Genomic DNA, 17,765 nt, shown 5'->3' with positions numbered 1-17,765 from the left:
AAAAAAAAAAAATGTTTTGGGCATCCTTTGTGCCCAACTCATTAGGGAAGCTGCTCAGGAACAGGTTATTTGTGTGAAATGATGCTCCTGAGAGCTCTTCCAGAGTTGGGTAACCCATGGAGTTAAATTGTGGCTGTGCAAGGCAGAGCTGCATAGGATCGATCTGAATTGGCCCATGCAAGTTTTCTAAGAATAAAAAAAAAAACCCACTAAGGCAGCTTGTATATTGATTTGGTGCCCGTCACTTTCCCTTTCCTACATTCTAGACACCCGTGCAGACATGCATTCCAAGGGTCTAGACCCACAAAGATTTAGGCATGTGCCAATGGGACCACTCCCAGTGGTAAAAATTAATTACGGATTGGGACCCAACTCCCCATACCTCTTCTCACCAATTTATCCCCTTCCCTGTGTACCAAGCAGATTTCCTGAGAAATGCACTGAATCTTGAGGGAGAGGAAGGAATACTGAGCCCCACCCCCAACAAAGCTGAAAGCAAGATTCAGGGCACCACTTTTGCTGCTGCTGTTCAAATGCTACAAAAATGTGAAACCTGCAAAAAGGGGGCTACTACCCAGGGAATGAAGAATCTGGAAACTAAGGCCCTGTCCCTAATGGAAGCAGAAACATGCTTAGCTCCAGCAGTGTTTCAAGATGGAGTTAGAGCATCATCACTCTGCTCCAGCTAGTCACAACTCTAGGTCCTTGTGAAGCTTCGTGTATTGCTGTTTGTGAAAGAGATCTCTGGCACGTCAGCTTAGCAGGCAGTGACAGTGGAGTTCAGGCCAGTGTTTTGCTGATCTTCCTTTGTATTTTGGCTAGGGGTTTTTTTCCCCGGTTGGATTAAATTTAGTTCAAAACTCTAGGAAGCTTTTACAAATTCATTTTGGATCTTTATTGAAGCGAAAAATAGCACTGTGGAAAGAAAAGGCTAAAACTCAGGTTCATTACTAGGTGTTAGTTTAATCAATGCCCAAAACTTCTGGAGTAATTTATATAACCACTTCCCCTTTCTCTCTTCCCCCCACCCCATTCATGAGCTAATAAACTGATTGGCAGAAAGTCAGCAGGAATCTACGTAAAAAGCTTCCTTTAAAATTGCTGTAGTGATGGAAATCTGTTTAGGGATTAATAATAACTTAAAACAGCCGTCCGGACTGTCAGTTGCTTTCTAGCATAATGGCCAGGAAGGAAACATGATTGTGTAGTAACTTGATTTGGAGTAAATCTAACACTGAAGTCATTTTGATTCAAAAAGTTGTCCTCTGAAGTCATTTTGATTCAAAAAGGTGTATTTCTGCACCTTTGAACATTACTCCAGATTGCACATCTGAATGATGGGGTCTTTAGAGCTATGCAGAGTGACCCTAGCATACAAATAGGGAAAACCCATGTTGGTGGTTTCATGATAAAACCCCAGCTGCACAAATCTGCAGCCTGGTGGAATGTGGTTGATGCTACAGGGGCATGCCCAAGTCCACCAAATATCTGGGGAACTGAGCAATGGCAAAGTTTAATCTGGGTATGGGGAGGGTATTTCTCTTGTCCTAGCAAGGTTGCCTAGCTCCCAAGTAGCTTTTCCCCTGTGAGACAGTTCTTGGGCAAACACGTTGCCATGGCAAATGGTAAAGTTTTGCCATTGCAAAGTTTGCTCTGGAGGGAGAATCTCATTTTCATTTCAAAGCCCTGTTTTTTCCTGGCAGATGTGTTGACGTTTCACTCCTTGAAATTCCCAAAAACTCACTGAAATGGCAATTTTCTCCCCAGTGTTTGCTTAACGAGCACTGGTGCTGTTCCACAGCTTTTTTTGATCCTTGCATGAAAGGATCGCAGAATTTCAGAACATTTGGAGGGATTTCCTATCTTCCATGTATCGGGGGTAGCCGTGTTAGGCCTCCATGCATCTGAAGAAGTGGGGGTTTTACCCACGAAAGCTTATGCCCAAATAAATCTGTTAGTCTTTAAGGTGCCATCGGACTTCCTGTTGTTTCTATCTTCCATGTTTCGCTTTAACACCCTGTTTTAGAGTGCCTTTGCATGGTTCATTGATGAAACAGCAGATACCAGTGCTTCCCCTGCCTGTCACTGTTTTGCGTGCTTTTCCCGTTCAGTGCCCTTTCATTTATATTCTTTTACTGCTCAGTGCATTTTCATTTTCATTATCCATTGTCAGAATTCGTATGCCCCAGGTGCTTCTCTTGCGGTAGATACCTCTGTATTGTATGTTCTTCCTGACTATGCTTTGACTCTTTTTTCTTTTGCTGTGACCACTGAATTGCACTTGGTTTTACTGCCTTTTCCATGCTTCTGCTATGGCTGTAGGACTTCTGTGTGAACAATAACTCCAGACAGGTAAGCGAGCTTCTGCTGAAATCTTATGTTTTTATTAACGTGATGATTTTGCTAATGTTTAGTTTGAGCAATTAAGGCAGGTTTAGCACACTTATCTAGAAGTAGGATAGTGCTCTATGCCATACTACTGGATGTTATATTTTAATAATTGTAAAAGATGATTAATATTTTCATTAGAATTTTTTAAAAAAGTGCCACACAGCATAACCTGAGGAAGTATAGTGATAATACCAAACCTCCTCCATGCTTTTTGACATGTCCTGTGCAGATTTGCCTTAGGTACAAGAGTTTGAGAACAAGTGTAAAATTTAAAATGGGTCTTAAGTGCTTTTGGGAAAAAAGTGCCTTAGTTTATCCTAAAGGCCATTGACTTTTAATGAGAGTTGGACTTACAACTCACTTGAAAATGGGGCTTAAGTTTCCAAGTCACTAAGATGCTTTTGAAAATTGGCTTTATTCCTAGGGATAAGATTTTTCAAAAGCACTCAAAGTTGGCCCATTGAAGTTCCTGGGAGCAGAGTTGGGCCAACACTTGAGTACTTTTGAAAAATCTCATTCCTAGATGGTAACAGGATCAAAAGGTACTTAGTTATTTTGGACTGCAAATGTCTTCCATAACAGAAATGTATGTCTTTGCTCACTTTAAACCCTGGAAGTATGAAGTGGTCTAATGCCCAAGCTAAATGGCTATGCATTTTGAGAGACATCTGCTAGCATTATCACCTTCCTTCCCAGTGTTCTGTTCCTTGGGAAATCAATGGAATAGGCAGGTATTCACCTATTAACATTAATCAAGATTATTGCAACAGTGTAAATAAAATCAGAGGAATTGTGACCACTTGTGTAGCTCAGTAATATTCATTATGTTTGTTACGATGTGTATTATACCATGGATAGAATCATAGCAATGTAGAAGGGACCTTGAGAGGTCACTAGTCCATACCACCCTGTGCTGATGCAGGACCAAGTAAACTTAGACCATCCCTGACAGGTGTTTGTTTAACCTGTTCTTAAAAACCTTTAATGGCAGGGATTCCACAAAGGCTACTCCTTTGGTAGCCTGTTCCAGTACTTAATTATCCTTGTTGTTAGAAAGTTTTCCTAATATCTAACATAAATATCCCTTGTTGCAAATTAAGCTGCTTACCTTTTGTCCTACTTTCAGTGGACATAGAGAACAATTGATCACCATCCTCTTTAAAAGAGCCCTTAACATATTTGAAGACTGTTCTCAGATCCCTCCTCAGTCGTCTTTTCTCCAGACTACCCGGGCCCAGTTATTTTAACCTTTCCTCATTAGCCAGGTTTATTAAATCTCTGACCATTTTTGTTCTGCTGCATGTGTAACTGCAATTTCGTATATTGTAAATCATTTGAGGGAGATTGTCAAACCTACCAAGGATTTAGGAACACAAGTCCTGTTGACTTGTACTCTTGAATCCCATAGATGTTTTTGGAAGTCTCCCTCTTAAAGGGTAATAAATGCTGCAGGTTGTGGTCACTTTGTATTGAGTATTACTGTGTGAGTGGATGCTGCAGATGTTTAGAGTGGCAGTAGAAGAACTAAAGTGATCTTGAGTCTGTAACCGTCCATAACACAGCATTTCAATAGAAGATCTAATGAAGTATCTCAAATACATATGCTAGGAAAGGCTTGCTTTATTTATTCATTAGTGTATGTGCGTTTGTAGATTCTCAAATTTTCCTGTGTGAAAACATATTTACATTTCTACCTGGTGGCTTTCAAAGCATGCTCTGGTTTATAAAATGGCTTATTATATTTCAGTTACAGGCTACAGGTTTTAATGCTAAGCCTTAGTGACATTCATGATTAATGGAGACCAGTTATATATGATACTGGTGTGTGCGGAGGGTTCCAAATGTGGATATGCTGTGTTTCTTCATATTTTCTCATCACGCTTTTTGTAGAAAGAAGATGCCATCGATGACACACTGAGTTCCAGACATAAAGTCAAGGAGCTTTCGGTAATAGATGGCCGGAGAGCTCAGAACTGCAATATTCTTCTCTCCAGGTATTGTTAATCTTTTCCCTTCAAGGAAACTGGTTATTAGGTGCTACTTGTGTCCTGTGAGAGGACCTAGAGACTTTTTACTAACTGTATCATTCTAAGTTCTGATACTTGTGAGGTGTAAAGAATAATGTGCCCTGAACTGGAGATCATGCTGTAATTCCCTCTCAAGGGATTATAATAACTGAAACTCTGGGAATAAAACCAGAGGAGTTTCACTGACACCTGAACCCAGATACGGAATTACATCTTCCATTTATGTATAGTTTTGCAGAGGCAAATGCATTTAATAGGATACACGAGAATGCCTGATGTCAGTGCGGGAATGCTACGGGAACCATTGTTGCTGTTCGGAAAGGTTTAATTTTTATATCCTTTTTATACCCCAGATTTTCTTTACTTTTTTTGTGATTATTTAAGAAGGACTCTGCTAAAATCATAGAGGGAAATAGATTCTAAATGCTCAATTAGGCAGAATACCCAAGGGTAACTGGCCTCTGAGAGGTGGTAATTATTATATTTAGGCTCCTGAACGGTGGGGAGTGCTGTTTGGAAACTGATATCCAATACTAGTAATGAGGGTTCAATGCACGACTTTTGATTTTTGGAGTGTGAATGATTTTCAGATTCAAACTATCCTTCTAGGATTAGGAGGCAACAAGGGAAGGTTTGGCAAGAGATACTAAGGAATAGAGAGAATTATAGACCCCACTACATTTCCAAAGATATTTACATTCATCAAGACTATAATTCATTTGAAGAGGTTCAGAGCTACAAGCAAAACCCCTCTAACTTTGCCCTGGATGTGATGTAATTGGACTCCCTTGATGAAATTAGTCTCACAGTCTGGAAGGGGTTACATCATTGCTTAATTACTATGAGTAATTTAATCTAGTCTTTAAAACTAAATTCTGTTTACATGCTAAAAGGAGCACTTTAGCAAAGTAAATGGATTAGACTAATTTTATGTGAAAATACAAGCCAGTCTAGTCTGGAGTGCAAATGTGAATGATTAAATAAATGATAAATACTTTTTAAAAAATACCTTTCCTGTCCCATTTAGAAAATGTCTCCTTCAGTACATGAAAATGTTGACATTACGTATAAGCTAAGAATCACTTTAAAGGAAATTCCATGTGGAATTTGGGTAGGTCCAGTTTTTCAACTTCTCAATGCCTAAATTCCATGTTTCATAGAAATGTAGGGCTAGAAGGGACCTCGAGAGATCACCAAATCCAGCCCCCTGTGTGGGAGCAGGGCCAAATAAACCTAGACCATCCCTGACAGGTGTTTGTCCAACCTGTTCTTAATCTCCAGTGATAGGGATTCCACAGCTCCTTGGTAGCCTGTTCCAGTACTTAACTACTCTTATAGTTAGGAAACTTTTCCTGATGTCTAACCTAAATCTCCCTTGCTTCAGATTAAGCCCATTACTACTTGTCCTTCTTTTAGCAGCCATGAAGAACAATTACTCACAGTCCTCTTTATAACAGTCGTTACATTTGAAGAGTGTTATCAGGTCCGTCCCCATCCCTCCCTCCCTCCCCCCGGTCTTCTTTTCTCAAAACTAAACATGGCCAGTTTTTTAACCTTTTCTCATTGGTCTGGTTTTCTAAACAGTTTATTGTTTTTGTTGCTGTCCTCTGGCTCTCTCCAATTTATCCTAAAGGGTGGCGCCCAGAATGGACGCAGGACTCCATGTGTGTCCTCACCAGTGCTGAATGGGATAATTACCTCCTGTGTCTGTCTTCACTCCTGTTAATGCATCCCAGAATATTAGCTTTTTTCACAACTGCATCACATTATTGACTCTTATTCAATTTGTGATCCACTATAAACCCCAGATCCTTTTCAGCTGCACTACCACCTAGCCAGGGAATCTCCATTTTGTAGTTGTGCATTTGATTTTTTCCTTCCTAAGTAAACTATTTTGCCCTTGTCTTTATTGAATTGCATCTTGTTTATTTCAGACCAATTCTCTAATTTGTCAAGGTTGTTCTAAATTCTAATCCTGTCCTCCAAAGTGCTTGCAACCCCTCCTTTCATGGCCTATGGGTTTCGACCGGAGGCCCACAAGCTTCCTAGGAGCAGCCATGCTCCAACCCTCCACCTGGCAGCCTGCTTGCAGTAATTTGCCTGGGACCTATGAAAGCCAGCCCCAATGTGAGGTTCTGCCCCGAAGTCCTATTGGCAAAGTCCGAGAGCAGCTGATTGGGCACTGGTCCTACATAAGACAGAGTTAGGAACAGGAAGCTGTCCGAACAACTGGGCACCACCCTGCTCTGCACTATGTGCCTTGTGCGCCCCACTCCAGTTTCTCTGGCTTGACTCCTGACACCTGAATTGTGGTTCCCAGTCTCCTCTTGTCTCCTGCTTCTGACCTCTCGGTATCCTGACCCAGCCAACTCTTGACTCCTGTCTCGTGCGTGTGGATTCTAGCTCTGGCTGCTAGGTCTGGCTGCCCACCACTCGGCTATGACTGCTCCCAGCTTGGTGTCACCTGCAAGTTTGAAAAGCATCCGGTCCACTCTATTATTCAAGTCGTTAATGAAAATATTGAATAGTACTAGACCCACAACTGACCCCTGCGGAACCCCACCAGATACACCCTCCCGGTTTGACAGCGAACAATTGATAACTACTCTTTGAATACAGTCTTTCAACCACTTATGCACCCACCATGTAGTACTTTCATCTAGACCATATCTCCTTAGTTTGCTTATGAGCATGTCATGTAGGACTGTGTGAAAAACCTTCCTAAAATCAAGATACATCACATCTACTGCTTCCCCCCACACCCTCTCCACAAGTCCAGTAACCCTGTGAAAGAAGGAAATTAGGTTGGTTTGCCATATTTGTTCGTTATAACCCTATTATCCTCCAGGCGTTGACAAATTGATAGTTTAATAATTTGTTCCAGTATCTTTCCAAGTATCAGAGTTAGGCTGACTGGTCTATAATTCTCTGGGCCCTCCTTTTTAAAGATAGGGACTATGTTTGCCCTTTACCCATGCTCTGTGACCTCACCCGTCCTCAATGTGTTCTAGAAGATAATTACTGGCAGTTCCAAGATTGCATCTGCTACTTCCTCAAGTACCCTAGGATGAATTTCATCAGGCCGTGCCAGCTTGAATACATTTAACTTTATCTAAATATTCTTTAACCTGTTCTTTCCCTATATTGGCTTAAGTTCCTTCCCCCTTATTTTTAATATTAATTGTGTTGAGTATCTGGTCACAATTAACCTTTTCAGTGAAGACTGAAGCAAAATAGGTATTAAACACCTCAGCCTTCTTGATGTCATCAGTTACTAGCAATCCTTCCCCACCAAACAGAGGACCTATGTTTTGCTTTGTCTTTCTTTTGTTCCTAATGTATTTAAAGAACTCTCTGGCCGCATTCCTAGCAAGTCAAGACCCGGGGCCTGGGTGGAAGCGTCCAGAATCAGAATGCCTGTCATGTGCAGGCAGAGGGAGCGCTAGCACTGGAGTTGAGGTGCCATTTTCCTCCCATTGTGGGATCTTCCTTGTATAATATCTGCAAGTTAAGGAGAGGAAAAGAACCCAACCCCGATCTCTGTCTGCCTTTGCTGGTGAACTCCACTGGCTAACTCCTTTAGTCTCCCGGCCTCCTCCACCTCACCAACCCGATGTCTAGATAAGAGTAAATAAAAATAATGTTTCAGAAAAGGGGAGGCTTATTTTCCTTGTAAAATTATGCAATACCTCTTTAAAAAATACCTTTTTTTTTTTTTTTTTAAAAGCATGGTTAATTTTCACTGGCGTGCATTTCTTCAGTGTATCCTAGATGTCTCACTTTGTCCTGGAGACAAAGTTGACCCTCAGTACAGCAAACTGTATGTAAACCTTTGCATTTTAAATGTCGTCCCCCCCGCCCCCCATAGCTATTTGCTGCCTTATCTCCAAAGATTTGCTTAAAAAAAGGGGGACACAAAAAGAGAGCTTAACTCAGAATAAGCTCGAAAAGGGGTGGGAAAATATTAAATAAAAAAAGTCTCATCATTGAGGAAATTTCCCTAAACAGGGCAATTTAAAGGAAAATAACTTAACATTTAGAAAGTTGGTTGCCTCACTTCCTGACAAGTTAAGTTGATTGTGTTTGCCTTGTGAACTGGCTTTGGCCCCAGTTTAACTAAGCATTTAAGCATGTGCTTATTTTAAGCACATGAATGGTCCTTTTGACTTTGGTTGGGGCTACTCACGTACTGAATTTTAAAACATATTTTTAAGAGCCTTGCTTAATCAGGACCTCAGTTTGTTTTTCTAACAAGTCTTCCCCCTCCAATGTGGAGCTGGTGAGGAACCAGTAGCCCCTGTTCTTCATAACCCACCCTCTCATTAGACTGGTAATGAGGGCAGTGCATAAGCCAGCTGATTCCTTTCTTCATGGGAAGTGACCTGAGCCTGACTGAGGACTCTGGTGTTCTCTTCGTGCCTCTGACACTGGCTTCCTCTGTGGCCTTGAACAAGTCACATAACTTGTCTGCCTCAGTTTCCCCTTCTGTAAGATTGGCTTAAATATTCTTATCTTCCTAATAGGATGTGTTGAACATTAGTTAGTTAATATTTGTAAGTTGGTTTGACTGTGGAAAATGCCAAATAGTCTTACTAACGGGAATGCTATGGGTTTTTGCGGGAATTTTTAAACTACAGTATATTATTTTTTAATATTCTCCTTAATCTAAGAAGTGAAATAAGCCAAAAATAGACACTTGGCAGATCCAAATAGAGCTTATTTGCTAAAATGGGCTGTTTGATGTTTCCTTGATCTTCAGCCTGCAGTTAAGTACAGCCTGGACTCTGTGTGCTGGACAATAGCAGTTCTGTAGCTGAGGTAATTTGACCTGGTGTGAGCCTTTACTGAGCTTGAAGGACAGGCCTGTCTTTGACTGACTGCATGAGTTTGGTGCCTGTTTTCAATTTAATGACACAGGAGGACCAGCCACTCTGTCATGCCGACATTTTATTTCACAGCATGTTTGGAGAGGCTTGTGGGGTTTATATAACTGTAACTTTCAGAGCTTCGGTAGCAGCCCTAAGGTTGATCCTGCAAACCTTTGCTGCTGTAAGTAGTGAAGCCAGTAGAATTACAGTAGCAAGCGCTGTGCTCCGCAGTAAGGCCCACATCCTCAAAGATACTTAGGTGCCTAATTCCTGTTGAAATCAGTGCGAGTTAGGCACCTCAGTACCTTTGAGGATCTGGGCCCAAGTGTTTGCAGGATTAAGGCCCATGTTAAGTTATTTGTGCAGTGCCATAAAGCTACATGACTCTTTACAAGCCAGTGAGAAATCAGGTCCCTGCCCCTTAAAGCTTGCAGACTGCTTACTCTTAACACAAAATGGATGAGAGGAAGGAGGGCCTTGCAAAGAAGGATGGCCTTGCGGGGAAGGCACTGCACAGGACGCCGCAGTGTTTAGTGCACTAGCCTGAGACTTTGGAGCTCTAGGTTCAACTCTTTGCTCTGCCACAGACTTCTTGGGTGATCTTGGGCAAGTCACTTAGCCTCTGTGTGCCTCAGTTCCCTATCTGTAAAATGGGGATAATAGCATTGCCCTGCCTCCTAGGTATTGTGAGGACAAATTCATGCACTTTGTTCTATGGTGTATTGTGTGAACCTAAAGAGAGTTACTTAGTTGTCTCACAGTGAATGCTGTCCTGTTTCTGTATCTGTGGAACACCAGTAGACGTTTTTATTGGAGTTTTGCATGTGAAAAGACTGCGCAGTCAGCTCTTCATTTAGCCTAGACGTTTGTAAGCTAAAAAGCCATTGTCTGGTTTGAAGCGTGGAAAGATTACGGCTGGCTAGATACTTTATCTCTCTTTCTTGATGTTTGCCTGCTTTTCTTGTTTTGGGAGAAATTACTGCTTAGTGAGATCACTAGGTTTTCCTCAAACTAGTAATGTAACATGGAAATATTTTTGACATTTCTTTTTTTTAGTATACTCAAAGCATGCTGATGTCAATGCATTTTGGGCCTCTTTCAACAAACCACCACATCACAGCTTCTGCTCTGGTCAGGTTTTTCTAGTGCAGGAGGCATGTAGTGTGTTTTGTAAGATGCAAATGAATACGTTAGTGTGTCTATTTCTAAGTCTTGTGTAGGTGAATGGCTGGTTTTGTTTCTCTCTTCTGCGAGCCTGTGTCGAGCATGTTTCTTAATTGAATGTGGCTTTTCAAGAGGCCGCGCCTCTTTCAATGTGGAATTTGTTTTTTCCTTTCACACTTATTAGGTTCTCCATTCGCCTCTCCAAAGCCACCCCAAATACCCTGCATTGGTCAAGCTTGTGAACTGTCACTTTGCATCTCTAAGTTGCGGGGTTTAAATCCCCGTGACAGCAAATACTGTGACCCAGTTCCTCTCAGACGGTTTGCGTTCGACAGCTGCTGCCAGCAGTGATAGGCTTGTAGCTTTCACTGGCCTCTTTCCCATCAAATTGTCTGAGAAGTTGTTTAATTCCAGCACCGGGTGATTTCTCTCTCAAGATATTAAGGAACACTCTAGTTCTAAGAAGCGTTGCAATTCTGGGCATTCGTTTTGGGTCACTTCTGGGAAAAGTTTTTAAACTCGGCATATAACGAGCAGGCTTTATGAAAAGTCTGTAGTAGGACTCCAGTTCAGATAGGGCCCAGGATGTTTGTGATGGAAATGTAATTATTGCCTATTGGCTGAACAGTGACCCACATGGCATCAGTTAGTGGTCTCTGCCCTAGCTCCCATGCATGGGTATAAAACTAGCTTTATGTAGTCACCTAGAAAATGCACTATTACACCTGGCACTAATCATGACCCTTGTTAGTAGTCTGCACAGGAAAACCAGAGGCTAGCTGGGTAAAGAGACTGAGCTGTGTGCTTCTCCCTAGAGGTGGTACCTCACCAGTGATCCCTATTCTGGATCTGTGGAGGGTGAAGACAGGTGGCATTGCCACTTTTGAGGCCATGCTTTTAGTTTAAATTCAGTCTTCGGTGATCTTGGTACAGGCCAGACTGACCCAGTAACTGGCCGAGTCAGAGGGGTTGGATGTGTTAGAACATGAAACCACCCCGAAGACCACTGCAGTTCCCTGCGTTCTGGTTCTGTCATCTGGTGGAATGTGGCCGTTCGGTGGAGCTAATGCGTTCGTTTCTGGGGGAGGGTGCAAAGCTTTTTGATGTGACACTAGTCTGCATGGGGGCCGCTTAACCATCTAAAAGCCAGAGGGACAGGGCTGCTCCCTGGCAGGAGTGAAGCTAATGTAGTGGCCCTCAAGTTAAGCTTCAGGAGAGGGCAAGTTCAACAACCCCATTTGGACTGATCAAAGTAAGGGAGCGGTTGCATTTCTGTGTCCTCCAGAGAAAACCATTCTATAGTTTTGTCATATGAAACCAATGATTTCATGCCTGTTTCAGTCTTTGAACTGTTTGCAGACCGCAAGCAGCATAAACCTTGTCCAACTGTTTGAGGCGATGCAGTGAGATTTCATTGGTGCGGCAAGCTACGCAAGTGTGACTGAAGTGTGTAATCCTAAATAAACAAACCCAATGGACCCTGCAGGTCTGATTATCTCAGTCTTGGCCCTTATCGCAGTAGCATCCAAGCATCCTGCAGGCGTTGGTATGTCTGTCTTCACTGCAGCCCTGTGATGACAGGGAAGTGCTATGCCCATTTAGCAGGTGGTGAACTGAGGCCCAGGTGACTTGCCCAAGGTCACATAGGAAATCTGTGTTTAAAATGGGAATTGGAACCAATTCTTCTGAGTCCCAGCCAGAACCCTGTCCGCTAGGCCATCCTTCCCCCCGGCTAGATGTCTGTCCGAGACAGGGAGGATACACCCAGCATACGGCTACATGTTGCTGCAGGTGTGACGCACGCACGTCCATTTAACAGCAGTACCCATGCCTTCCCCCAGGTCAGGCACCATTTTTCCTCCTCATTTTTGGATGAGCTCTCTTGTGATGCCCTTGTATTGTGGGCATTGGTGTCGAAGGTAAAGGAGAAGTGAATAGCATAGAATAAAACTGAGCTTAAAGTGAATTTTGAGCAAATACTTTCAGGACTTTTTTTTTTTCTGACTCTTCACCTCCAATCTTGAAATCTTAAAGATTCAAAATAATGGAGAATCCATCACATCCTGTGATAGATTATTCCAATGGGTCATTGCCCTAACTGTTTAAATCAAGATGTGCCTTCCTATTCGAATGTCTGTATCTGCAACTTCCAGCGATCAGATCTCGTTATGTCTTTGTTTGCTAAATTACAACTCTCTCTGTTATCAGAGATTTTCTCCCAGTGTGGGTACTATTAAACCACTATCAGGTCCCCTCTTGACCTTCTTTTTGTTAAGCTAAATAGGTGGAACTTAAGTCTCTTTAAAGCAGTGATACTCAGACCTCAGTGGTTCAGAAGCCAAATTAGTGATCAACATTACCCAAAAGAGCCACAGTTGTGCGAATTTGTGGTTTTTATTTACTATACATATGCCTCTAAAGAAGAGGGTTTTTTACCCACGAAAGCTTATGCCCAAATAAATGTTTGCCTTTAAGGTGCCACCGGACTCCTCATTGTTTATATAGGCCTTGAATCATTCTTGTGGCTCTTTTCTGAAATCTGTCCAATATTGCAACATCCTTTTTGAAGCACGAACACCAGAATTGGACAATGTTTCCAGTAATGGTCTCAACAATGCCATATACAATCGCAACAAATCATACTTCACATTAATAGATCCGGTTAATTAAGCACAATTGGCTGTTTTCAAATGTTAACTTGGTTGTTTGCTCTTTTTAAAGACTCTTTTTGTGTATATAGAAGTAGTTCTCTGCTTTTAACAATGCTTTTTGAATCCTAAGAATTCAGACAATTTTCCCCCAAATGAGCAAATTCTATTTCTGAAAATGCATTGTAGTTATTTTTGCACAGGAATACCAAAATGATTGTTTGCTAAATTATTTCCTGTAACTGTTGTGTGGCTAAACCGCTGCCATGCTTTGGTTAGGAGCTGATTTCATGTGCAGCTGAATGTGGTATTTATTCACTCAGGGTGTAATTCGCTCTGTGCGCAGGGGGCTAGCATGATGCCCATGCACCACTCAAATCCTGTTTAAGCCCATAGGGATGATGGTTAGAATAATTTTACAATTGGAAAAGTGTGTGTGGTCACTCTCTCATAACTTGTAAATAGCTGAATGGATTGTACTCAAATTTTACCAAGGGCAGGGGTGGGAAATGGCTTTCAGGCAGAGAGAATGCATAGACAATCAATGCAAGAAAGTGAATTTTTCAGTAGATTGGTGTGTGTGAAATCCAGGGAATTACAATGCTGACTTTAACCATCCCTACCAGCTCCTGATACTGCAACATGTGCAAGTTCTGTTGTTTTTTTCCTTGTGCGAGTTCACCCTATAACGCTCTCTCTTGTAGGCATGCATTTAAAGGGAAACAGAGGCTGTGCTGTTCAAACCAAGGCTAAATGAGGTGGAATCCCAACAAAGCCTCGGAGGGTGCTAAGAGCACACAAATAGACACAGTGTTGAAAATAAAACAGCCCCGGTGTTCCAATAATATGCAAATGCCATGCTCTCTCCCTGGAATGAACACCCTTTCATTAACTCTACAGAGGGGGGTGTTTTCTGTTTGCATCTAAATTATTCCATCCACCATAATGCAAAATAGGAAGAGAAGCAAGCAAAGCCCTCCCAGCAAGCTGGGTCGGGAAGTCTGCAGATGCATTTAGCCCTAATCTCTGGCTGGTGAAACCAAGGAGGAGGAGCTGAATGTGGTGTAGGGTTTTTGTTGTTGTTGTTTTGTTCCCCTTCCCCACACCCCCCCTCCCCCACCACCACCAATCCTTTGACTGAAGTGGGGCTAGGATGTGATCCAAAGTGCCTAGATTCTGTGGTGTTTGGTGCCAAATCAATAGGGAGTATAGCAAATGATTTTTTTACTTGTTGTTCTGCATTTGCCTACCTTTTCAGAAGGGATTAATGGCTTGTCTATGTGGAGAGTTAGGCTGTGAATCCACAGCGCCCTAGCTTGCTTTGCACTAACTGGCCACGTGGACCATGCTGCTGTGCATTAAACGGTCCATAGTGAGCTCTGACGTACAGCTGTTTGGAAACAGCAGTGCTGTAGCAGGGTCTGCGTGGAGGCTCAATGTGCAGTAAACTAGTACGGTAGAGTCCACGCATGAACTCTCCATGTAGACAAGCCCTAGTAATTTTGGGTGCCTCCATTTTTTGGCTTCCAGCCTGAGACACAGGAAAGGGGTTGATTTTCAAAAAGCACTGAGCCCCCGTTCTCTGGAACTCAAGCGGTTGGGTGTCTCATGTTGGGCACCCGAAAATTGAGACACCCAGAATGACTAGTTACGGCTGAAAATTTCAGCTGTTGTTTTTTGAGGTAGTTTCTTGTTTTAATAGACTCCAACCTGAGGTCCTGTGGTGTCAGAGGAAGTGGAAAAAGTAAATTAAACCTCAAAAATATGTCAAGGGGCAGCAAAAGTTTGCTAATTTACACACACAGTTTGTCCAATAATCACGTGAAAATAATAATAATGAGCCAAATCCAGCAATCCTGACTTAGTCAAAGTCCCGTTAAAGTCAATGAGGAAATTGCCTGAGTCAGCGTAACCAACTGGTGAGTTGCAGGCCCCTGTCTGTACCCGATCCACAGAGGATATGAGCATATTACAGCCCCATCTAGGAAGTATTGACTTTAGCTCAAACTGTAGCAGCTCATGCTGTTGGCTCTGGAAGTCAATCCCCAGTGTGTCGGCCAAGATGGTGGCTGTCACATCAGGACCTTAACATTTGGCTCCATAAAAAAGAAATGAATTGCCGTGTTATGGATATAACAGAGTGTGTAGTGGTGTTTTAAAAAATGGTGGCTGACAAGAACGCACACACTTTCAGAGAACATTCCCAGGCCACTTTGCAGCAGGAGGAAAGGTAAATATCACCAGGTCTCCTCTTCGGCTGTGAAGATCGATCTTCTGCAGCTTTCCGTGGGCTTCCAAATGATCTGGTCTTGTAACTGAATGAGCCCTTGACCGAGCCGCGTCATTGCCTCCAAGGTGCAGTACATACAATGGAGTGATTGACCCAGGCCTGGGGTGTGGAATGGACTGAAAGGAAGGATTTTAACTATAAAAACTTTCCTTAGCAATCTTACTCTTGTATAATTGCCAATTTTTAACATGCTAACTGGCCAAATAATAAGTGTCTGCTGAAAAACAACCAGATAATAAGTCAAAGGGAGGAAGATATTATTCACCTCCACTCTCCTTCTGTGTCATTCATGGCATGGAATAGAAGAGCCGTCTTGTTATTCAGGTGTTAAATTATATAATGGGATGAAACTAACCTTTCCTTCCAGCTTGCATTGCCCTCCCCCTGACCTTGTAATATGAGGAATTCCACAGCAGTGAGTCAAACAGAAAAGGGTCCTGCTGGCATCCCTTGAGCTGATCTCTGATTCTTATGTAAGGCCCTGAGGGAAGTTCAGATCTGCGGAAAGGATTTGCCGTATTGTCGAGGGGTGTGCTTGGGTTACTGGATGAGTCTTGCCTAAATTGTCCAGGCAAAACAGCATCATGAAGAACCGATGTTGATAACGCAAATACTAGGCTGCATTTCATGTGTGAATGACAGTCTTCTGAACATCCGTTTGTCATTTCCCAGGCTGAAATTATCAAATGATGAAATCAAACATGCAATTTTAACAATGGATGAACAAGAGGACCTGCCGAAAGACATGTTAGAGCAGGTGAGTGACAGACGCTTACTGTCATGCTAATTGTTGCGCCTGGTTGTTAGTATTGGATGCCTTTCAAAAAAAGGCAAAGACTTGTGACAGATTATTGAATGGTAGGCTTAAAATGACTCCAAGGGAGTAGCTGGGATTTGCGACACAGAAATGAGCTTGTCCACAGAGCCTTTACAACACCTTTGCTCTCCAAAGCAGAGGATGTGCCACTCAGAAAATGTGACCTAAACAGTATTTACTGATCATGCTTTCATAACCACAGAGCCTTGTGCTCAGATTCCAGCAATGCATTTGACATCATAGGGGACTGCTCAGTCCAATCAATGGTTTGCCGTTGCTAGACAAAATCCCAATTTCTGGAAGTACATCAGATGAGGAGTCTCCTGCACCAGTGCTATTCCAGTTTTAGGCTCTATCGCTCCTTTTAAAACCAATGGAGTTCTGCTTGTGCATAGCTGGAGCAGTGCAGCAGTGAGTCTGGCCCCAGATCCTTTCCTTGCAGTGCTGTTTTGCAGGTTCCCTGAGCTGGGGCTCACGTTGGTATGCAGAGCATGAAGATGACATTCTGTTCAAGATAGAACTGGCAAGTGTAGATTCATTGTGACTTCTGTGCACGCCATGTTACTTCCATATGAATCTGATTAGTCACTGGGACTCCCAGCCCATGAATGCGATCAGGCAATGTTGTCACAATCCTGATTTCTTTATTGATTGAACTCCTACAGGGCGTTTGGCCCTTCACAAAGAAACCAGACACAAGGCTCCAGCTCCTTGGAGTAAGTGCTTTCATTCAGATCAGTGACACACAGTACATGGGGTGCAGTGGAGGTAGGAATTAGAAGTGAATCAAAAGGAAAGGCTTGTTATTTCCTGATGGAGGCGGGACAGATGCCCCTCCTTGGCATGATTTTATTTAAAGAGCCATTTTATAAAAGCAGTAGGCACCAGAGTGCGGTGATGCTGCCTGACTAACATCACCACACCTAGGGCCAAGCTCTCCGTGTGGGAGGGCAGCTCCGCACCCCGGAGTGCCTCATTGCTTGAGCAATGTTGTCTCCGGGGGACTCTAGCTCTGCCGGATCGATTCGCTCCAGGCAGAAATGTGAAATTATGGGTTTATTTATCCGTTTAAAAAGTAAGGGCCATTGGTTTAGCCAAACATGCAGAATTCAAATGGCAAGTCAAGAGTCTTGGTCTTGCTGTGAACCCCTTTGCACAGCAGCATTGTGTAGTCAGCCAGCTGAGGAATCACCTGCTATGGGGATATCCCCAGATGGCAGCTCCCTGCCTTCCCAGACAAAAGGGGACGCAGCTTTAGCCCTCCTGTCCAGTCCCTAAGGGCTGCAGGCAGCTGGGTGTAATTGAGAGCTGCTCTGTGTTGGTTTATTCTCGTTGGAATTTCCTGAGGGCTGACTGTTTTGTGCCCAGATGGCTGCACTGCTGGTGTCCATTTGGGAAGGCACGTCATCCGCCAGCCTGGCACAGGGTCTCCTAGCCAGCGAGAGATGGTAGCAGGTCACTTGGGGATGCTGGAATAGGAGAGCTTAGCATCAGTGAGGGGTCGAGGGCCACCACAAGCTGCAGGCTGCTTTGACCAGTTGCAGGTGTGTAACTTTAACC

At 43.0% G+C, this 17,765-nt stretch overlaps 1 protein-coding gene across 2 annotated transcripts in view; it reads left to right on the top strand.

The window, feature by feature from the left end:
* Nucleotides 1-17,765, top strand: part of DAAM1 (dishevelled associated activator of morphogenesis 1) — a 188,772-nt gene that overhangs the window by 151,420 nt on the left and 19,587 nt on the right. The window contains exons 16-18 of one of the 2 annotated variants that reach the window (XM_074956422.1): nucleotides 2,323-2,352; nucleotides 4,282-4,385; nucleotides 16,061-16,145. In XM_074956422.1, the coding sequence (XP_074812523.1) occupies nucleotides 2,323-2,352; nucleotides 4,282-4,385; nucleotides 16,061-16,145 (219 nt within the window). The remainder of the gene's footprint in view (nucleotides 1-2,322; nucleotides 2,353-4,281; nucleotides 4,386-16,060; nucleotides 16,146-17,765) is intronic. The other variant, XM_074956423.1, reaches the window with a different exon arrangement.

This window comes from Natator depressus, chromosome 6 (assembly GCF_965152275.1).
Source record: "Natator depressus isolate rNatDep1 chromosome 6, rNatDep2.hap1, whole genome shotgun sequence".
Taxonomy (NCBI): Eukaryota; Metazoa; Chordata; order Testudines; family Cheloniidae; genus Natator; species Natator depressus.
The sequence above is the reverse complement of the archived record's forward strand: the minus strand, read 5'-3'. Positions and strand labels throughout refer to the sequence as shown.